Source organism: Alosa pseudoharengus, unplaced genomic scaffold (genome assembly GCF_046254945.1).
Source record: "Alosa pseudoharengus isolate Yale_2024_CS ecotype anadromous, Long Island Sound unplaced genomic scaffold, YU_APseudo_1.1 YU_APseudo_1.1_scf_16, whole genome shotgun sequence".
Taxonomy (NCBI): Eukaryota; Metazoa; Chordata; class Actinopteri; order Clupeiformes; family Clupeidae; genus Alosa; species Alosa pseudoharengus.
The window spans coordinates 3505869-3525347 of NW_027468630.1; the positions used below are offsets into that span (position 1 = coordinate 3505869).

At 39.6% G+C, this 19479-nt stretch overlaps 2 protein-coding genes across 5 annotated transcripts; both read right to left on the reverse strand.

Annotated features, from left to right (window-relative positions):
• Positions 1 to 982: 982 nt before the first annotated feature.
• Positions 983 to 19253, reverse strand: LOC143125344 (high choriolytic enzyme 1-like). 4 transcript variants are annotated; one of them, XM_076286723.1, is made up of 10 exons: positions 4757 to 4900; positions 4535 to 4571; positions 4114 to 4179; positions 3834 to 3899; positions 3414 to 3566; positions 3167 to 3284; positions 2667 to 2845; positions 1958 to 2039; positions 1531 to 1655; positions 983 to 1158 (listed from the first exon to the last, which is right to left on the reverse strand). In XM_076286723.1, exons 1-10 carry the CDS (start codon positions 4829 to 4831, stop codon positions 1154 to 1156), a joined length of 906 nt encoding a protein of 301 aa, XP_076142838.1. In that variant the 5' UTR covers positions 4832 to 4900; the 3' UTR covers positions 983 to 1153. The 4 variants fall into 4 exon arrangements, with proteins under 4 accessions (XP_076142838.1, XP_076142840.1, XP_076142837.1 ...); XM_076286725.1 differs by lacking the exons at positions 983 to 1158; positions 4535 to 4571; positions 4757 to 4900 and adding exons at positions 18488 to 18529; positions 18893 to 18929; positions 19166 to 19253 and having other exon boundaries at positions 1523 to 1655; positions 4114 to 4128; XM_076286724.1 differs by lacking the exons at positions 983 to 1158; positions 1531 to 1655; positions 1958 to 2039; ... (5 more) ...; positions 4535 to 4571; positions 4757 to 4900 and adding exons at positions 14280 to 14524; positions 14945 to 15069; positions 15342 to 15423; ... (5 more) ...; positions 18893 to 18929; positions 19166 to 19253.
• On the reverse strand, positions 9391 to 11169 carry LOC143125347 (low choriolytic enzyme-like). Its single transcript, XM_076286728.1, has 5 exons — positions 11058 to 11169; positions 10563 to 10680; positions 10009 to 10187; positions 9748 to 9829; positions 9391 to 9523 (listed from the first exon to the last, which is right to left on the reverse strand). Exons 1-5 carry the CDS (start codon positions 11167 to 11169, stop codon positions 9391 to 9393), a joined length of 624 nt encoding a protein of 207 aa, XP_076142843.1.
• Positions 19254 to 19479: the final 226 nt, after the last annotated feature.

Here is a 19479-nt window from a genome sequence, read left to right on the forward strand (position 1 = left end):
GTAGTGCTGGGCCAAACGTATAACTGGTCAGAAAGGAGAAAACAGGCCGCACTTTGCATACACAATTTTTTATTTCACAGATGCTGCATCGTATGATGTTATGTTGCTGATTGTGGGTCTAATTGAATGAAACGCCAAGAAGGAGAAGGAGAAGAAGCTTAATAACCCAAGTGAAATGTTCTTGATGGCTGTTCTGGTGGTGATGTTGTTTGTTCCTGGTTTGGTTCTTTTCTCTGGCTTGGCTTTGCTTAGAGCCCACATCAACGGGGCATAAGCACATGCGTGAAACCTATTTGTTGCGCACAGAAACTGCTTTGTTGGTGATTTAGAGTTGTCTCTAAACTACATTGTGAGCAGTTTATACTTAATGACTCTCCATTTATGCACGCAAAACATTTTACAAGTATGATCAATTACTTTACTTTACTTTAGCCTTTGTAGACTAAACCATGCTTTTCCTTACTTGAAACACCTTTGTTGAAAAAAAAAAAAGAAATTGAAGACTGAAATTAGGGAGTTGTCTCTAGTGGGTGTTTGGGAATGAATGTTAGCTCAAATGCTCACATTTATTTCGTGTAGACATTTTGTGGTCTTAATGCAACATTTTACAAAACATTGACAGGGCCACCAAGCACTGTGAGCAAGTCAACAGCAGAAAAAACTATTTAGCAAAGCAGAAATGTCCCAGCCCGCTGTTTAGGATGCACCGTAGACAGGTATCTATCTTCCATTCGTAATGGTTCAAATTTCATATATTTCCATCAAATAGACTCATGATAGCCTACAGTAGGTTACATGTCTATTTTTCTGTATGTCACCGATACGTCTGTGTCTAAACCAATGTGTTGCATCTGGAATGCAAGGAATTTGATTCATAATTCAGATCTTCATGAGACAAGGGAGTATGTATTTTTGCACTTAAATATAATGGATGACAAATGAAGCAAATGTCTAATGATAAAGGAAACATGAGTTTAAACTATTGATTTCACTCTGCCAAACTTTATTGGTTTAAACATGAAAGCTAACAAAACAGTCTCGTTAGAAGGGTACACAATCAGACAACTTTTTTTTTCCATTTATGCAATTGAGCGGGAAAGCCACTTCTTTTGAGTTGCGGTCTAGGTCTTCATGTTGTCAGCCACAACCCGACTTATTCTGAAAAAAAGCAGCCAAACAAAATGTATTAATTTCCTGAAAGTACACTTCACAAACTGTCCTGCGGACATCATGTCAGAATACTGTACAGTAATACAGTAATTAACAAAAAAATATATAATAATATCATATATTTTTTATTATCATAATTTAATTTATCATTTTTAAGCTCATTAGGCAGTACTGTGCAGTGACAGAGGTGACACATATGCTGTACAGCAGTAGGCTATGGAGTGAGCAATGGTGCTACATACTGCATCCATAGAGGCATTTGTACAGCAGTAGGCTGAGTGAGCAATGTTGCTACATACTGCATCCATAGAGGCGTTTGTACAGCAGTAAGGCTATGGAGTGAGCAATGGTGCTACATACTGCATCCATAGAGGAGTTTGACCCGCAGGATGTCCATGCGGCTCATCTGGGTGGCTCTCCCGATCTGCACGTTGGCGTTAGGAATGGGGACAATGGTGGGCTGCCGGTTTGCGGAGAAGGCATACCTGAAAAGCAGAAGATACATCTATGTCACCAAGTCAAGCATTTAGTGCAGTGTTTGACATTTTATTTCCTTCCATGTGATGTGACCAGAAAAATGTATTAATGATTCTCTCCCTCTCTCTCTCTCTATCTGTTTGTGTGTGTGTGTGTTTGTGTGTGTGATAGCGAGAGTGTGTGTATGTATGTGTGTGTGTGTGTGTGTGTGTGTGTGATAGCGAAAGAGTGTGTGTGTGTATGTGTGTGTGTGTGTGTGTGTGTGATAGTGAGAGTGTGTGTGTGTGTGTGTTTGCAGCTCAGAACTGACCTTCCGTAATGCATGACGGAACCGTAGTCATAGGGGGTGCCCAGGTTGTTGGTGTCAATCTTGTTGAAGTTGTACTCCAGTCCTGTGGAAGACCAATGTTTAGTGAGCCGTGAACACACAACGTGCCATTTATAAACTACCTGCAATAAAATCCATTTTGTTAAGCATTCATTGCCATGTTGTGTAGAAAGGCGGTCCACAACAATAATAACAACAGCTGTCAGGGACTGTAGACCTTCACTCATATTTCTCAATGTTAAAGAAAGAGGGGGAAAATCCAGCACCCAGGATAATCATATGGAGGTCCAAGATATTGCTGACCCTCTTGTCTTAAAGTAGGACCAGTAGTTCTTAAGTTATGTGTGCGGACACACACCCACAGATGGAGAAAGACAGATGGACCCAATTACAATACCCGAGACCCTGAAATGGGGGTGAGGGTACAACAAAAAATAAATTGAGAATATATAGAGACTGAGCCAGAGGTTAAAGCACATAGGTTTAAATAAGGAGGTGGTGGTAGCGCAGTGGTTAAGCAGCTGGTCTAGCAGCTGGTCTAGCATGCAGTAGCCTGGCCCTTGTAATATAATTGACATAATAAGTCGCTTTAGATAAAAAAAAAAGTGCCAGCTAAATGAATAAATATAAATGATGAAATGTAGAAGTCATTGAATCATTCTGTGCGGATGCAGCAGCAGGTCTTGCTCACCCCTGGCGATGTTCTGGTAGAGAATACGAACATGCATGTCACGGTCACTGCGGGTCTGCTCGTGGTTGAATCCCAGGGCGTGCAGAAGCTCATGCTGGATCACCTGGTGGTACACACACCCTTGTCGAGCCAGAGATACAATCTGTTCTCCACCTCTACGCCCCACGTAGGACCAGCACCTGCACCATCAACATGACCATCAGTGGGAAACAACAGACTATCCTTTCAATTATTTAAAATGCAAAATGTTATTTTTTCTGACGTGGAAACAATGCGTATTGCACCACATTTGGGAACTCTTTGATTAAAAGGTCACTTATGAGAAACGGACCTACTGTATGGACTGTTTGAGGATGGTCTTATTCTGGATTTTTCCTTCATTACTGATTTTTCTGGTTTCTATTTTTATAAAGCAATCAAATTCTCGATTGAAGTTGATAGAAAATCTAAATTCACCAAGTTGCGTTGTTGTGACATTTGCTGCGTATTAGGCACAGTACCCTGAGCGTGACTGGATGTGCACATAGTCTCTCTCCCTTGTGCGTCGTCGGAAGCGGATACAGGTGGACTGGGCAAAAGACTGCAGGCCCCTCTCAATGGTGGCTCTTTCACGGGACGCTTTAAGGAGGAACGCCAAAGAAGAGACAAAAAAAAATTGTGATTGAATTGATTAGAAAAATTGATTAGAATCACTAACTGCGCCTTTAAAACAAATCTAATATCTGTCCAATGAAAGATGACCCTTACAGTACTGGTTGGAGATGTAGTAAGGGACGTAGACTAAGCCGTCCCGGGCACTAGGCCACTTGCAGCCACGCGAGGTGCAGGGGTCAGCGTTCTGGAACCCAGTGTACACTGCGATATCACCCTCTGTGATCTCTGGGTCATCAAGCGCTTGCCCTGAAATAAATAAAACAGAATTATTTAAACAAGCAATTAAGTAAGCACACAACTAATTTAAGAGATACATACAGGAAATTTAATATAGTCTACGTGTTGTTAGTTGTTAGGCCTATGTGCAGTTAAAATGGTAATGGAACTGATGTTTCTCATGTTTAAAGACAATATTCTTTGGGTTATACATTATATGATGTTTAATTCTACCTTGATAATCATGAGTGATGTGTAGTTAGAGGGTTTTTTTTCTGAGGTGCAACACTTCTTTACCTGCATTCTTGTTGGCCCTTTCAATCAGAGCAGACACTGTGTACTTCTCTTCTGCAAGGATATTGTCTGAAGCATAAAATTATACTTAAAATTATGCTAGATTTAATGTAATATAGTCTACTTGTTAGGCCTACAGTATGTGTGGTCAAAATGGACATGGACCTTGGACTCCTTTTACTTATGATATTTAGGTTATGTGCTGACATGTGATGTTTAGTTCTATCCCGATAATCAGTAATGTATGAGAGGATTTCTTTTAAGACATGCAACTCTTCCTTACCGTCCTTCTTGTCAGCAGCCCTTTCAATCAGATTGGACACTATGTTATCCTCCTCTGAGAAATTGTCTAAAGTTTAAAATAGCATTAGCATTATAATAATTCAATACAGACTATGCAATCATGCAAGACTTTCTTACAGCAAAACCTTCACTGTAGCAGTTAAATGACACAGATTACACATATGCATATTCCCACTCCTTCTTAAAATGCTACAGGGCCTTAAAAATTTTTTAAATGCTATACAGTACATTATGCTTTCATGCAGGGTCCTAAAAGGTTATAGAATAAAATACAGTTATTAATGCCACTTCTATCAGATAGAATAAATGTCCTTGATTTCCTATTGCCTTTTAAACCATCATTTAGTTCATTAGCATATAGTATGAAATGTAAAATGTAAAAAAATAGTGAAAACACTCACCAAGTGGGTCACCTTCTGCAACATCCTCTGACTTTGCCTGAAATAAAAAAATATAAAGAGGTTGGACATAAAATTCCATGGACCGTTTTCAGTCATCATTCACCAAAAAGTTAAGCCTTAGTATTCTGAAACAGGACAGAAGCACCCAGACCAGGGCCAGATCTGCTCCTCTCTCTGAGGTCTGACTTTTCCCTGCTCTATGGATACATCAGGATAGATTACCTCTTCGTACTGACACTGGACTGTGTTCAGTGTCCCTAGGAGAAGGACAAGCAGAATGACAGCAGAGGTGTCCATGACCAGTCCCCAGTAAACTGTTTCTGTCACTTACACGGGATGAACTCAGGTTTATATGGCTGAAGAATACAGAAGCACAGTTTCTGAAGAAGACAGTGTTGCAAACCAGGCTAGGTTAAAAAGGATCTTTGCGTACCGCATAGTTTAGGTAAAAAAGCCTAACAGGGAAGTTGCGTTGTTGCATGATTATTAAGCAATAAGTCCTGAGAGGCCATAAGCATTTTTTAAGTATATTTTTGGGCTTTTTATGCCTTTTAATGAGAGGACAGGAAGTGAGTGGGAGAGAGAGTCGGGGTGGGATCCGAAAAAAGGACCACGGGGCGGGAATTGAACCCAGGTCGCCGGCATACAGTGCAGGTGCCCAGCCAGTCGCACTACGGCCGGGGCCACACATTGGATTGATAACAGAAAGGAACTGTGAACACACACCATAGCTTTGTTTGTGTGTGTGGAGTTGCATAGAAGTGATAATAAATTAGATTGATGTAATAATTGTTTGAACGGTTATTTTAAGCATTAAAAATGTATTTAAAGGAAAATTCCGATATTTAGCACTTTGAGTGCCTTTTCTGGTTTGTTTTGGATGAACTAGAGTGGTGGACACCGAAATGTTGACGATTGGTCATGTCTCAACTTTTCTGACTCGTTTTGAATCGCCTTTGTCTACTCAGAGTGGCTGCCAACAGGCATACTCAAACATGTCCTAATACAACCCTTAACGTTAGTTTTCAAAACTGTGCAACTCACCGAGTTGATCACTGATCAGAAAGGAAAAAAACAGTCCGCACTTTGCATACAAAATGTTTTATTACACAAATGCATTTTGGTGTAGTGCCTTCTTCAGTGTGCTGCTCCACCACTCTTAAATACCCACACCCAAACATACACCCGGATAATCAACCAATGGCAATACAGTGTTGTTCAATACAACAATTAATCTAAAACAGTCCATCACTTACTAGTTTCAACACATTATAAACAGGATTACATCATACACAGGCGTTCTCTCAAATTGGATGCTCTTTTGTAGCAACCACTTTTGAAGATCACCGCTGGGGATCTTCAAAAACATGGCCAACATCGCCTGGTGCAGTCATATCTCACTGCATCAACTCTGTCACATCTTTCTTTCAAAATACCAGACTAACTTCAAGTGCTTTAATTGTGTAGTAGGCAATTGCATGCTCACAGAGAAATCTTTTACACATCCATACACACATAGGACTTTTGGTAACACTTTACTTGACAGGTGAGTTCATAACACATTCATAGCAGCTGTCATAAACTGCACATAAAGCATTCATGACTGTAACCGTTCCAGGTTACACAAATACGGGTCAGCTGAATGTAGGCTAGTTTACCTCCCAGTGTTAAACTCAGTGATTACAAATACTTCACAACTTGTATAGTAAAGTGACATTCGATGTAGACTTCATAAGATATTCATGAAATATTTACAAAGATACACAAACACGATGTTGGACTTTTATTTTAAGTTGTTGTTGTTCTGTCTTCCACATTCATGAAAGGTTTGGTATGAATGTTGAGTCATGTCTCATGAAACACTCATGAATGCTTCATGTGCAGTTTATGACAGCTGCTATGAATGTGCTATGAACTCACTCGTCAAGTAAAGTGTTACCGGACTTTTAAAGTAAAAGGCAGAATCGCTTGCTTATCCACATTTGTTGTGTATTTATGTCAATTGAAAACCAAAATTTACAAACATAAGTATGCCATTAGGAAGAATGAGGAAAGGTCGTCAGTTGCAAGACATTTCAACACTGCAGGCCAGGTTTTACAATTTCTTTAAGTTAAATTCCGTTCATTGACACTTACTGTGTATCTACATGTTGTCTGATTAATCAGTGTAAAATTCATATTCAGAGTTGCAAGACATTTCAACACTGCAGGCCAGGTTTTACAATTTCTTTAAGTTAAATTCCGTTCATTGACACTTACTGTGTATCTACATGTTGTCTGATTAATCAGTGTAAAATTCATATTCAGAGTTGCAAGACATTTCAACACTGCAGGCCAGGTTTTCATAACATTCCCCGAAAGTGGATGCTCTGCTTCCACAAACTCAAATCTCAAATGATGAGCTCAAAGTGCTGTGTGTGAGCTTACCAGTGACAGAACACTATTAAAAGAATAAGGCATAACATTAACATACCATCACAACTTCACATTTTGCTACATTGTTAAGATCTTAGCCATAAGTGACACCTCTGTGTGTTGTTTTTGACTCAACAAATGTAAAGTTTCCCCAGAAAGAATTATAATGTACTTTTATAAAGTGCCTAAATTAGGTAAAAATTATTGAATAGGTGAAAGAGTTTGCTATATAAGGTCATTCACCCAATCCTGACTCAGTTATTTACTTCCCTAGTGTTTCAGTCACATAGACAGGATGAAGGTTTATATGGCTAAAGAATGCAGAAGCACAGTTTCTCAAGAAGACATTGTGGCAAATGAGGGGTGTGTTTCCCGTAAAACTATGGAGGTTAGCTTTTTACTAACATGGTAGGCTACAATGCATGATGTAGACAGTTACGTGCCTAGAGGTTCGAATCCAGGTTGAAGTGGAGACTTTGACTATAATATTCTGCTCTGTCTATGTGATACACAGGACTATGCAGTATACCCACTTCAAAAGCATCACCATCTCAGTATACCCACTTAAATAGTAGTCCGTGAGCCAGGGCCTCAAAATATGGAAACCGTTACCGAAAAAGTGGCAAAGGCTACCAAACCTTTTCTGAAAGCCTGGGATCTCAGCTTTTCAATGATGTATGATGGCCATCTGACAAGAGTAGCTGTTTTGAGTTATCACACATAATGTAAACTAAGGTTGAGAAAATGCATATAAATCAAGCAGAACACTGATATAGCTGAAAATCAATATTGGACATATTGGAATATTTTATTTTGGTATGTTTGGTATCATTTTAAAGGGGAGACTGAGCTTTCATTTAAATCCTTTTGTGAACATTTTGGATAAATACAACCAACCCTGGAGCTCTTCAGACTTTTAATCACACACATTTTCCTGCCATTTCCGCCTAAGTCATCTTTTGTCTTTTAATCCTGTGGCACCAGGGAGCATCAGAGAAACAAAATCCAAACACTGAAATACTGGCATGACCCTAAGGATTCAGGAAATGTATCATTTACCCATATTATCTGATTTGGAGGGGGTGATTTTCAGTCTTATATCAGACATGGCGTTTGAGAAAATAATGATATGATATTGCATGGTATGATGATTTGTTGCTGATTGTGGGCCTAATTCAACGAAACAGCGAAGAAAGAAGGTGCCTGCTTAATAACCCAAGTGAAATCTTCTTGGTGGCTATTCTGGTGCTGATGTTGTTTGTTCCTGGTTTGGTTCTTTTCTCTGGCTTTGCTTTGCTCAGAGCCCACATCAATTGAGCCTTCTGGAAGTTGTGGACCTATTGCCTTAACGCCAGTAAAATGCTCTTGAAGACCGTTCTGTTGGTGATGTTTTTATTAGTGATTTGTTAGTGATTTTGGTTTTGACGGTAAATAGGCTTGGTTGTAGATTGGCCGCTGTGTGAAATCCTCTACCAATATAACATCTCTCTTGTGTATATTTGAATTTGAAATTGTTTACCTATTACGTCTATCTATTGTGCAGAGCCTATTATCCCCCCACTATGTCAGTGTTAATGCCAAAGGCTGCCTATTAACACAATGTCAGTGTTAATGCCAAAGGCTGCCTATTAACACCATGTCAGTGTTAATGCCAAAGGCTGCATATTAATTGCTTAAAAGTGTACACATTGTATTGTTATTTGCAGGTGTGTGTGACTTTGACTTGCATGTATGTTGCTGCACTGAAAACACAAAACAAAACACTGGATTTACTTCATTTTTTTGTGTACATTGGTTGCACATGAATGAAATGTCTAGAATTTCATTGGGATTACTTGATCAAATTGGGTAACCACGGCATGAGTCAATTTTGTAAACCGAAAGAGAAACACTGGAGTAATTATAGTAATGTGCAACCGATGTAGGCCTACACAATAAAATCAAGTTAATCCAGTGGGTTTTTTTTCAGTGTATTGTGGTGGAAGTAAACAGAAACCAACCAGAGATAACAGTCTATGTAAAAATAGTTGTCCTAGAATCAAACTTTCAAGCATATTTCCTTTACCCCTTTTCCTGGCATGAAATAAGTCATCAACAGACATATCGCTCATGGTTTGTGGTTAGATTGGCAGCTGGGCAACTGAGTGGAGAACCAGATTGAAATCTTCATGTAAACGCCAAACAGAAGGAGCTACCCTGTCTTCACATGTTCTGAAGGCTCACAGGCAACTTTTTCATTGTCACTTTCTTTTGCCTGATAAGAAATAAACATTATCAATATAGAACAGCAAACACAAATAAAGGCAAATGTATAGACATTTTATGTGTATTTTGAAAAATAAAATCCACCATGTGAATGGCACAATCCACTCCCTCTCCACACACACACACACACACACACACACACACACACACACACACACACACAGTTTTTTTTTCTTTTACTCACGACATTTGTAAAGCTTGTTCACTCTGATGATATCGTTCTCACTCATCTCAGTGGCCTGGCCAAACTCCATGTCATTGTTGGGGATGGGCACCATGGTTGGCCTCCTGTTCTTAGAAAAGGCGAATCTGAAAATAATCAAGGACACGCAGGCCAAATTCACTCATTTTAAAAACAACAATATGTCTTTAGACAACATGTGTGGATGCTTGACCAAATGCATGAATTAATTAATTAATTATGTCTTGAACAACAGCACACCAAATGCATCTGCATGCTGTGTCTATATGAAATGAATAAATAGACAAATGAAACAAAGAGAAGAGCAAACATAAATAAAGAGGTGCCTGACCTGTTGTACTGCATTACTGAGTTGTAGTCATAAGGGCTATTCTGGTTAAGTGTTTTCATCTTGTTGAAGTTATGCTTCTTGTCTGTGTGAATGAATTCATAAAAATGAAGTGGTGTTTATTCTCATTCAGCTGGAGCACATTGATGCAATGCACAATTCCCAAGCCACTTGCCATAAATACAGCCAAGCTCTTTTTAAATGTGAAAACATTGACAGAATAGGAGCACTGTGCTGATTAGTTATGAGGAAGAGATATTGTACCATCGATGATGTTCTCCCAAATCACTCGGATGTGGTTGTCACGGTCGCTGCGCGCCTGCTCGTGGTTGAAGCCCAGCACATGGAGCAGCTCGTGCTGGATGGTGCCATGGTGCAAACAGCCGTTACGGCTCAGGGACACAACCTGCTGACCACCGCGACGGCCTATGTAGGAGTAGCACCTGGGTTAAGAGGGGAGAGGGGGTGGGGGGGTTAAGGTTGAAATTTTAAAGTTTTAAATACTAAAGGCATTTTCTTGGATTTTACACATTTTTTAAGTTAAATTCCGTTCATTGACACTTATTGTGTATCTACCTGTTGTCTGATTAAACATCATCAGTGTAAAATTAATATTCAGAGTAAGTTCAGAAAAAGTCTCGTCATGGTTTTGTTCCTTCAATAATGAATGGAGCAAATATAGTACTCAACTAAACAGGTCTACATTGTTATTGGACCAATATGTGGTTTTGCAGGTAAACACAGGAGCCTAGCTGTTTGTGTTTGTTTGTGTTTTTCTTTATTTCGTAAACACAAAAGTGTTGTGTGTTACTGCTCACCCATTTCTGGAGTAGATGCCAATGTAGTCTCTCTCACTCTGGCGGGACTTGAAGCGGATGCAGGTGTTAGAGGTGAAGGAGTCCAGACCACGCTGGATGATGGACTTCTCACGGGAAGCTGTGGGGGAATGACCAGAGAGCAAAGGAACCTCTATACTTTATAAAAAAAAAAAAAGTATTATAAATGTGTTGGTTTATTTGTGGGTGTATCATTGGATGTGGTATATCCGAAAAAGCCCCTTCTATCACCACAGTTATCACACATCATTTCGGGTTTATTTTGGACTGCATGTCCCCATTTCAATTTCCAGGCAATTACACAATAATAAAAAGTAGAAAGTAGAATGGCCAATTGAACATTATTTCTATGCCACAGATCCATCCGCTTGAGGCTTCTCTATTCTCTATGTGTGGAGAGCCTCACGTTCACTCTCTCTGCTCTAAAACAACTGTGGGTTCCTGGTCTTCCTGACCACACAGATGGGGGCCACTTACAGAAGTCGTTGCTGATGTAGTAGGGCACCTGCACCTTTCCATTCTTGGACTTGGGCCATATGCATCCTAGGGACATGCAGGGCTTAGAGAATCTGCCTCTCTCAAAGGCCATGGCGATATCGTCCACCAGGGGGGGCTCATCAGCAGCATGTACTAGTGAGAATACAGTGTGGGAAACATATCACATAAACACTATTTCAAGGCATGACATATGACTCATGCAATCTCTATGTGTTGTTTATATTCGAAGCTGTAAAACCAAAGACTATTGAAGTAGTGCTATGATGCTGATGGATTATACAGTTTTATACAGAATATTAAAGCATACAGTGTTTCAACAAGAAAATTCTATGAAGTTGTGTGTGGTAACTTACTTATGAATGTTTTAAACTTAATTTTTTATTTGTGTGACAACACTGTTTTTGGTAGCAAAGTCAGGAGTACATGTGACAAATAAAGAATCTTGAATTTTAAGATAGACTTAAGGTATAATGTCAATGTAATTTAGCCACACACTGCATTATTAAGGTAGCTAATATCAATGTAATTTAGCCACACACTGCATTATTTGCAAGTCTTGCGTGTGTGTGTGTCTGACGCACTCCGGCCGAAGTTAGCCCTCTGCAGCAGCACAGAGACGGGCAGCTCCTCAGAAGGCAGATCCTCCTCAGACATCTCTGCAGAAAGCAAAGGGGAGACAACGCTGCGCCCTGAAGATAGTGAGGTAAGCGAAGACGGAGACATGCATCAATTCTTGGATGCAAGAGAAGGAGCAGTGTGGTGAAACACAATTATGGGAGTTCTTTTTGTGATGATGTCAATGAATACAAGCAGAGATGAGAGACTACACAACCTCTCTGTGCGAGTACCTATTAAGTTACTTAATCAATTGCAAAATATAGCCTACATCTCTTTCCAGTTGGTCGACATGTGATTGTTGTGGTCTTTCTGTTCTGAGGTGAAACAGTTTTCAGAGACAGATAATGTCACTGATTTGTCATCAGATAGAGTAAATGTATTAATATTACAAAAAGTCTTATTTGCGCACTACTTGGACAACTATTAAGACAGTTAAGACCAAAGATTATAGTTAACTAGCTTTATCAACCGTCTCTGGTTAAGACACATCGTCTGCGGTGTCCTGCCGGCAGGATGCTTACCCCCCTCCCCCACCACCCCCCAACATTCTAAATCATTTTTATACATCAAATTGGTATGTAGCATAGTCATATTATACATCATTTGAAAGCTTGGGCTCTTGGGAATCAATACATGACAATCTTTTTTCATGTAGAATATGTGTAGCGCTTTACATTATCAGATAAATCTAACTATGTCTCACTTTTAAGAAGTTAATCCCCCCTCCTCCACCTCTGGTTCTTCCCTACCTTCTAGCTCCAGTGTATATCCTTAGCAATATGCTATACTAGCATATTCGGTCTTGAGATATTCACAGGAATCCATAGAAATTTAAAAATCATGTTATTTTATCCAATATTAGTTGTACAGATGTATAGTCCATTTTATAAATACCTATTGAATTGAAGTAGAAATTGCAAAGATATATATTTTTGTGCAATTATTCCATATTTAGTGTGGTCATTATCAGAATCCCTGAATATGCAGTAAGCATTTGGTTGTCAGTATGCATTTTGGACAAAAGTCCATTGGGGAGTTTCCATAGGGCATTTTACAAAACACATGAGCATACTTTGGCAAATAATGGTCTAAGGTACTCATATTTTCATTCTACATTGATCTACTTTTGAACACAGCTTCAAAAGACCTGGTGCTAGGTCTCAGTTGTGTTTTTAAGTCATATCAAGTGACCTGGAGCGCTGAAATGTGGTCAGTTCAGATTCAGATCAGTTTCAGAAAGAAAAAACAATATTCTAGCCTCCGTAACTCTGTGTCAGTATATCACACAGTTCACACAGTTTTCCAAAAAAAACTACAGTGTCTAAGCTTTCCAAAGAGGTCAAGCATTTGATTATAGGCCAAACTGGATGGGAACAGTGGCCTCTGAACCAGGTGCTGTGCAATTTCAGGCAAAAACTTGAAATTGGTATTAAGGACGAAGCAGTTAAGACAGTAGGTCAAAGGTGGAAGTTAAGCTGCCCTGAACTATGAATAGATTGTTACTGCATTTTTATATCATTGTAATCTAACAGCATAGCCTATACCATTGAGAATGTTTCCCAGATAAAAAGAAGATCACTTACCAGCCTGAGGGACATAAAGAAGATGGGAGAGAGATAAGAAACCATTAATTGAATTAAATGTTATTCTTCCCTGTAGTGCTGTAGAAATGCCTCACTTCACTTATAACTGGAATATTTGCAAAAATGACAGAATAGAAGAACATTCAGTATGTGTCATTTTGTTGATGCATGCAAATTGCACCAATCTCATTGAGATAATTTTATTTCTATGATCATCTGATATTATTCCTCCTTTATCATACAAACTACAACAAAGTTGTTGTCAAATGGTGATGAATTATCTGCTTTGTAAAAAGCTTTTTTTAGTTTTTTAGTTTAACAAAAGATAGAAATGCTTCTATCTTTTGTTTTGCTCTGCCAGTGAGGAGGACAATAGTAGATGTCTGGATCCTCACCTGTAGATCCACAGCCCAGACAAGCAGGAGGAAGAGTTCCGCCATAAAAGCCCTTGCAAACTTAAAACCAGCCATAGAGACCCTACGACCTGAGGCACGCCGACAGCATTCAAATCAGTCTCAGAGGAAAATCCATATAACTTCCGTCAAGACAAACTGCTGACAGATCGTTGATGAGACCTCTTCAGACTGTATACCTTGACCGTGATCTGAAATGCTATGTGATATAAGTACAAAGATGTCTTCACCTTCTGTCTACTGTCTGAGAGTACCTGGTGTGTGTGAGTAACAGAGAGGAGTGTTATAGACTCATCACTCTCATAGCTGGGAGCCGCCAGACATGGTCAGAGATAATTAGTGGTTGAGGTAGTGGGGAGTGTTACCACAGTTGGAAGATCTCCATCCAGAGTAAGATGAAGAACAAAGTGTGCACTGAAACTACGTCGCCTATGTCTGTATCTTAACCAATGTGTTTGAACTGGAATGCAAGGAATTTGTCCAGATCCAGATCTTCATGAGACAAGGGCATATGGGTTTTTACACTCAAATTTAGGGGATGACAAATGAAGGAAATTACTAATGACAAAGGAAACATGAGCTTCAACTGTTTCACGCTGCCCAATTTTATTGGTTTAAACATGAAAGCTTAAGAATTTACTCATTGTGTACAGTCAAGGGTTTGGGTTGATATAAACTTGTAGTACTATAACAAAACAGTCTTGTTAGAAGGGAACACAATCAAACTTCCTTTTTTTTTCAAACATTGCCTTCATTTATGCAATTGAGCGGGAAAGCCAGTTCTTCTTTTGATTTGCGGTCTGGGGTCTTGTCAGCCACAGCCCAACTTATCCTGAAACAAAGGATAAGGACAAAAAATAACTTATTTTTTCTGAAAGTATACTTCATAAACTGTCCTGCGGTCATGAACACATGTCAGATTACACTAGGCTACACCTGAAATAATCTATATTAATCTTAATTCTATACACTAACCACTAAACAACTATTTAGTAAAGAATGTACATTTTAAATCAAACATGTGTTTAAGTAAGTAATTAACTACATATATACTGTATATATATATATATATATATATATATATACATATATACTGTATATATATATATATATATATATATATAATATTTTTTTTATTATCATTATATAATTTAATTTATCATTTTTAAGCTCATTAGGCAATAGTGTGCAGTGCTAAAGGTGACATATGCTGTACAGCAGTAAGGCAAGAGTGAGCAATGGTGCTACATACTGCATCCATAGAGGCGTTTGACCCGCAGGATGTCCATGCGGCTCATCTGGGTGGCTCTCCCGATCTGCACATTGGCGTTGGGAATGGGGACAATGGTGGGCTGCCGGTTTGCTGAGAAGGCATACCTGAAAAGCAGAAGATACATCTATGTCACCAAGTCAAGCATTTACTGCAGTGTTTGATATTTCATTACCTAACGTGACCAGAAAAAAAAAGAATTATCAATGATTGTCTCTCTCTTTGTCTCTCTCTTTCCTTGAATTTTCCCTTGGGGATCAATAAAGTATCTATCTATCTATCTATCTATCTATCTCTCTTGCGCTCTCTCTCTCTGTGTTTGTGTGTGTGGGAGAGAGAGAGAGAGAGAGTGTGTGTGTGTTTGCAGCTCAGAACTGACCTTCCGTAATGCATGACTGAGCCGTAGTCATAGGGGGTGCCCAGGTTGTTGGTGTTAATCTTTCTGAAGTTGTGCTCTTGTCCTGTGGAAAACCAATGTTTAGTGAGCCGTGAACACACAATGTGCCATTTAAAAACTACCTGCAATAAAATCCAGACCCTGACTGCAGACCCTCACTCATATTTCTCAATGTTAAAGAAAGAGGGGGGAAATCCAGCACCCAGGATAATCATGTAGGAGGATCAAGATGCTGACCCTCTACCTTGTCTGAAAGTAGGTCCAGTAGTTCTTAAAGGGAAACTTGGCAGGATTTCACCCTCTGCTGGAGAAATTGTGCATTATGCTATTTCAAACTGTGGGAAAAGGTAACGATAAAGCACATGGATTTGTTTACAAGCTAGCGAACGGTTAGCATAAATTTGGCAGAACTATGTGGATGTTACAAGGTAAGAAACACGATTTAAAACGAGTTTCTTGTTTCTCACTTCTCTTTCCGGGACGGTAGTCTCAATGTTGCAAGGTTGGTTTTCCGCCTGGGGACGCTAGGCGCAGCGGGGAAAATCAATTTTCACCGGAACAGGTCATTTAACCATCCGAATGATTTCTAAACGGGTTTATTACGTTGAAATAGTTGCCAAGTTCCCCTTTAAGTTATGTGTGCAGACACACACAGAGACGGGGAAAGACAGATGGACTCAATTACAATACCCCCTAGACCCCTGAAATACAACAAAAAATGTAATACAGTATATACAAACTGAGCCAGAGGTTATAACACATAGTAGTAGGATTAAATAAGGAGGCAGTGGTAGCATAGTGGCTAAGGAGCTGGTCTAGCATGCAGTAGCCTGAGTTGGGGAAGTTGTGGGTTTCCACCGTTGTGCCCTTGAGCAAGGTACTTAACCCCAAGTTGCTCCAGGGACAAAGGCCCTTGTGATATAATTGACATACTGTATGTATTGTATTTTCCAAATGAGTAAATGTAAAAGAGAAATCAGCAGGTCTTGCTCACCTCTGAGGATGTTCTGGTAGTAAATACGGACATATCGGTCACGGTCACTGCGGGTCTGCTCGTGATTGAAGCCCAGGGCGTGCAGGAGCTCATGCTGGATCACCTGGTGGTACACACACCCTCGTCGAGCCAGTGACACAATCTGTCCTCCACCTCTACGCCCCACGTAGGACCAGCACCTGCACCATCAACATGACCATCAGTGGGACACTATATCAAAATGCAGGAATCAAAAATATTGTGGAAACAATGTACTGTATATTGCATCACACTTGGGAACTCATCCATTAAAAGGTCACTTTTTATGAGGACTGCTTGAGGATGCTCTTATTGTGGATTCTTCCTTCATTACTGATTTGTCTGGTTTCTATTTGTTAAATTCTTCAAAATCCAAATTCTCGATTGAAGTTGTATGGAAAATCTAAATTCACCAAGTTGCTGCGTATTAGGCACAGTACCCTCCGCGTGACTGGATGTGCACATAGTCTCTCTCCCTTGTGCGTCGTCGGAAGCGGATACAGGTGAACTGGGCAAAAGACTGCAGGCCCCTCTCAATGGTGGCTCTTTCACGGGACGCTTTAAGGAAGAACGCCAAAGATAAAGATGAAGATAAAGATAAAGAAGAGACAAAAATGTTTTTTATTAGAATCACTAACTGTACCTCTAAATAAATCTAATATCTGTCCAATGAAAGATGACCCTTACAGTACTGGTTGGAGATGTAGTAAGGCACGTAGACTAAGCCGTCCCGGGCACGAGGCCACTTGCAGCCACGCGAGGTGCAGGGGTCAGCGTTCTGGAACCCAGTGTACACTGCGATATCACCCTCTGTGATCTCTGGGTCATCAAGCGCTTGCCCTGAAATTGAAATAAATAATTATGAATAACAGAATTATTTAAGCAAGCAATTAGGTAAGCACACAAGTAATTTAAAGGAACCATTAGATTGTGGCCAAAACTGGTACTGCAATCACTTTCAAATTACTGTAGAGCGGTGTATCCCATGACTCGAGGTTGCCAACCCGGATGCCGAAACACTACTGACTTCATGATTAGTAGATAGGTGGAGGGTGGTGCATCAGGCCAAAACACAACATGACATGGCAAAACACAACAGTTGAGGGCTGCAACTTCACTTTTTAAATGACAATATCCTGGCCGGACTACTGTTGTCAGCAGGGATGGATTACTGCACGGGCCTAACGGGCCCAGGCCCAGGGGCCCAAGGGGTCAGGGGGCCCTGAAGCCCAAGCCTTTGCATGGAATCATTGCCTCAATGTCAACAAATCAGGATGTAGGCTATGAATCTGATTGAATTTAGTATTGGCCATCCCCAAAATGCACCAGAATACAGGAAATCACATCAGAAAAATGTTAAAAATTCTGGGGGAGGACGCCCAAACCCCCCCCCTCCCACATATACGACAATAAGTGGGGGGCCCTTAATACATCTGGGCCCAGGGGCCCGAAAGTTCATAATCCGCCCATGGTTGTCAGTGATATAAGTATTTGAAATTAACATGATTTCTTAATGTCTAGTGACATATCAGGGCCATTTTATGATTAATTGAAATACATTTCTTACATACGGTTCCTTTAAGACATGATACAGGAGATTTAATATAGTCTACATCTTCAGAGTTGTTAGTAATATAGTTGTTGTTTAATATAGTCTACATCTTCAGAGTTGCATACTGTATGTTTAGTTAAAATGGAACTGATGTTTCTCATGTTTAAAAACAATATTCTTTGGGTTATACAGTATCATGATGTTTAATTCTACCTTGATAAACAGAGAGGGTTTCTTTTGTGAGGTGCAACACACCTTACCTGCATTCTTGCTGGCCCTTTCAATCAGAGCAGACACGGTGTACTTCTCCTCCTCAGGGATATTGTCTGAAGCATAAAATTATACTTAAAATTATGATAGATTTAATGTAATATAGTCTATTTGTTAGGCCTACAGTATGTGTGGTCAAAATGGCCATGGACCTTGGACTCCTTTTACTTATGATATTTAGGTTATGTGCTGATATGTGATGTTTAGTTCTATCCTGATAATCAGTAATGTATGAGAGGATTTCTTTTAAGACATGCAACTCTTCCTTACCTTCCTTCTTGTCAGCAGCCCTTTCAATCAGATTGGACACTATGTTATCCTCCTCTGAGAAATTGTCTAAAGTTTAAAATAGCTTTAGCATTATAATAATTCAATACAGACTATGCAATCATGCAAGACTCATCCACTTTCTAACAAAAACTTCACTGTAGCAGTTCAATGACACAATATGTTATTCTTTTTACTCAAGATGCATGTTTAAAGTTTACACATATGCATATTCCCACCTCTTCTTAATACTTAATTCTTAAATGTTTAAAATGCTACAGGCTACATTATGCTTAAAAGGTTATTGATTCAAAGATTTATGTCCCTTCTATCAGACAGAATAAATGTCCTTGATTTCTTAATGCCTTTTAAACCATCATTCAGCTATTAGCCGGTAACATGAAATGTGAAAAATGTAATGAAAGCACTCACCAAGTGGGCCACCCTCTTCAACATCCTCTGATTTTGTCTGAATTAAAAAAAAAGATGTTGCAGTCATGCATATGACAATACATCTGATTTTAAAAATCAGGATATTTCACAGAGTTGTACATAAAATTCCATGGACTGTTTTACATCAGTCACCTAAAAAGTTCAGTCTTATTATTCTGAAACAGTACAGAACCACCTGGACCAAGGCCAGATCTACTCTTTTCTTGAAGATAATTTACTCTTTTCTCTGCTGGATACATCAGGATAGATTACCTCTTCATACTGACACTGGACTGGGTTTAGCGTCCCCAGGAGAAGGACAAGCAGAATGACTGTTGAGGTAGCCATGATCAGTCCCCAATGAACTATTTCTGTCACAGATGAACTCGGGTTTATATGGCTGAAGAATGCAGAAGCACAGTTTCTCAAGAAGAAAGTGTGGCAAACCAAGCTAGGTTAAACATTACCATTTCGCAGATTAGGTAAAAAGTTGTAATAGGGAAGTTGCATTCTTGCACGAGTAATTAAGCAATAAGCCCCGAGATTTTAGAACTGCTAAGGGGCGTTGTTAGGCACGACGCTAAGCA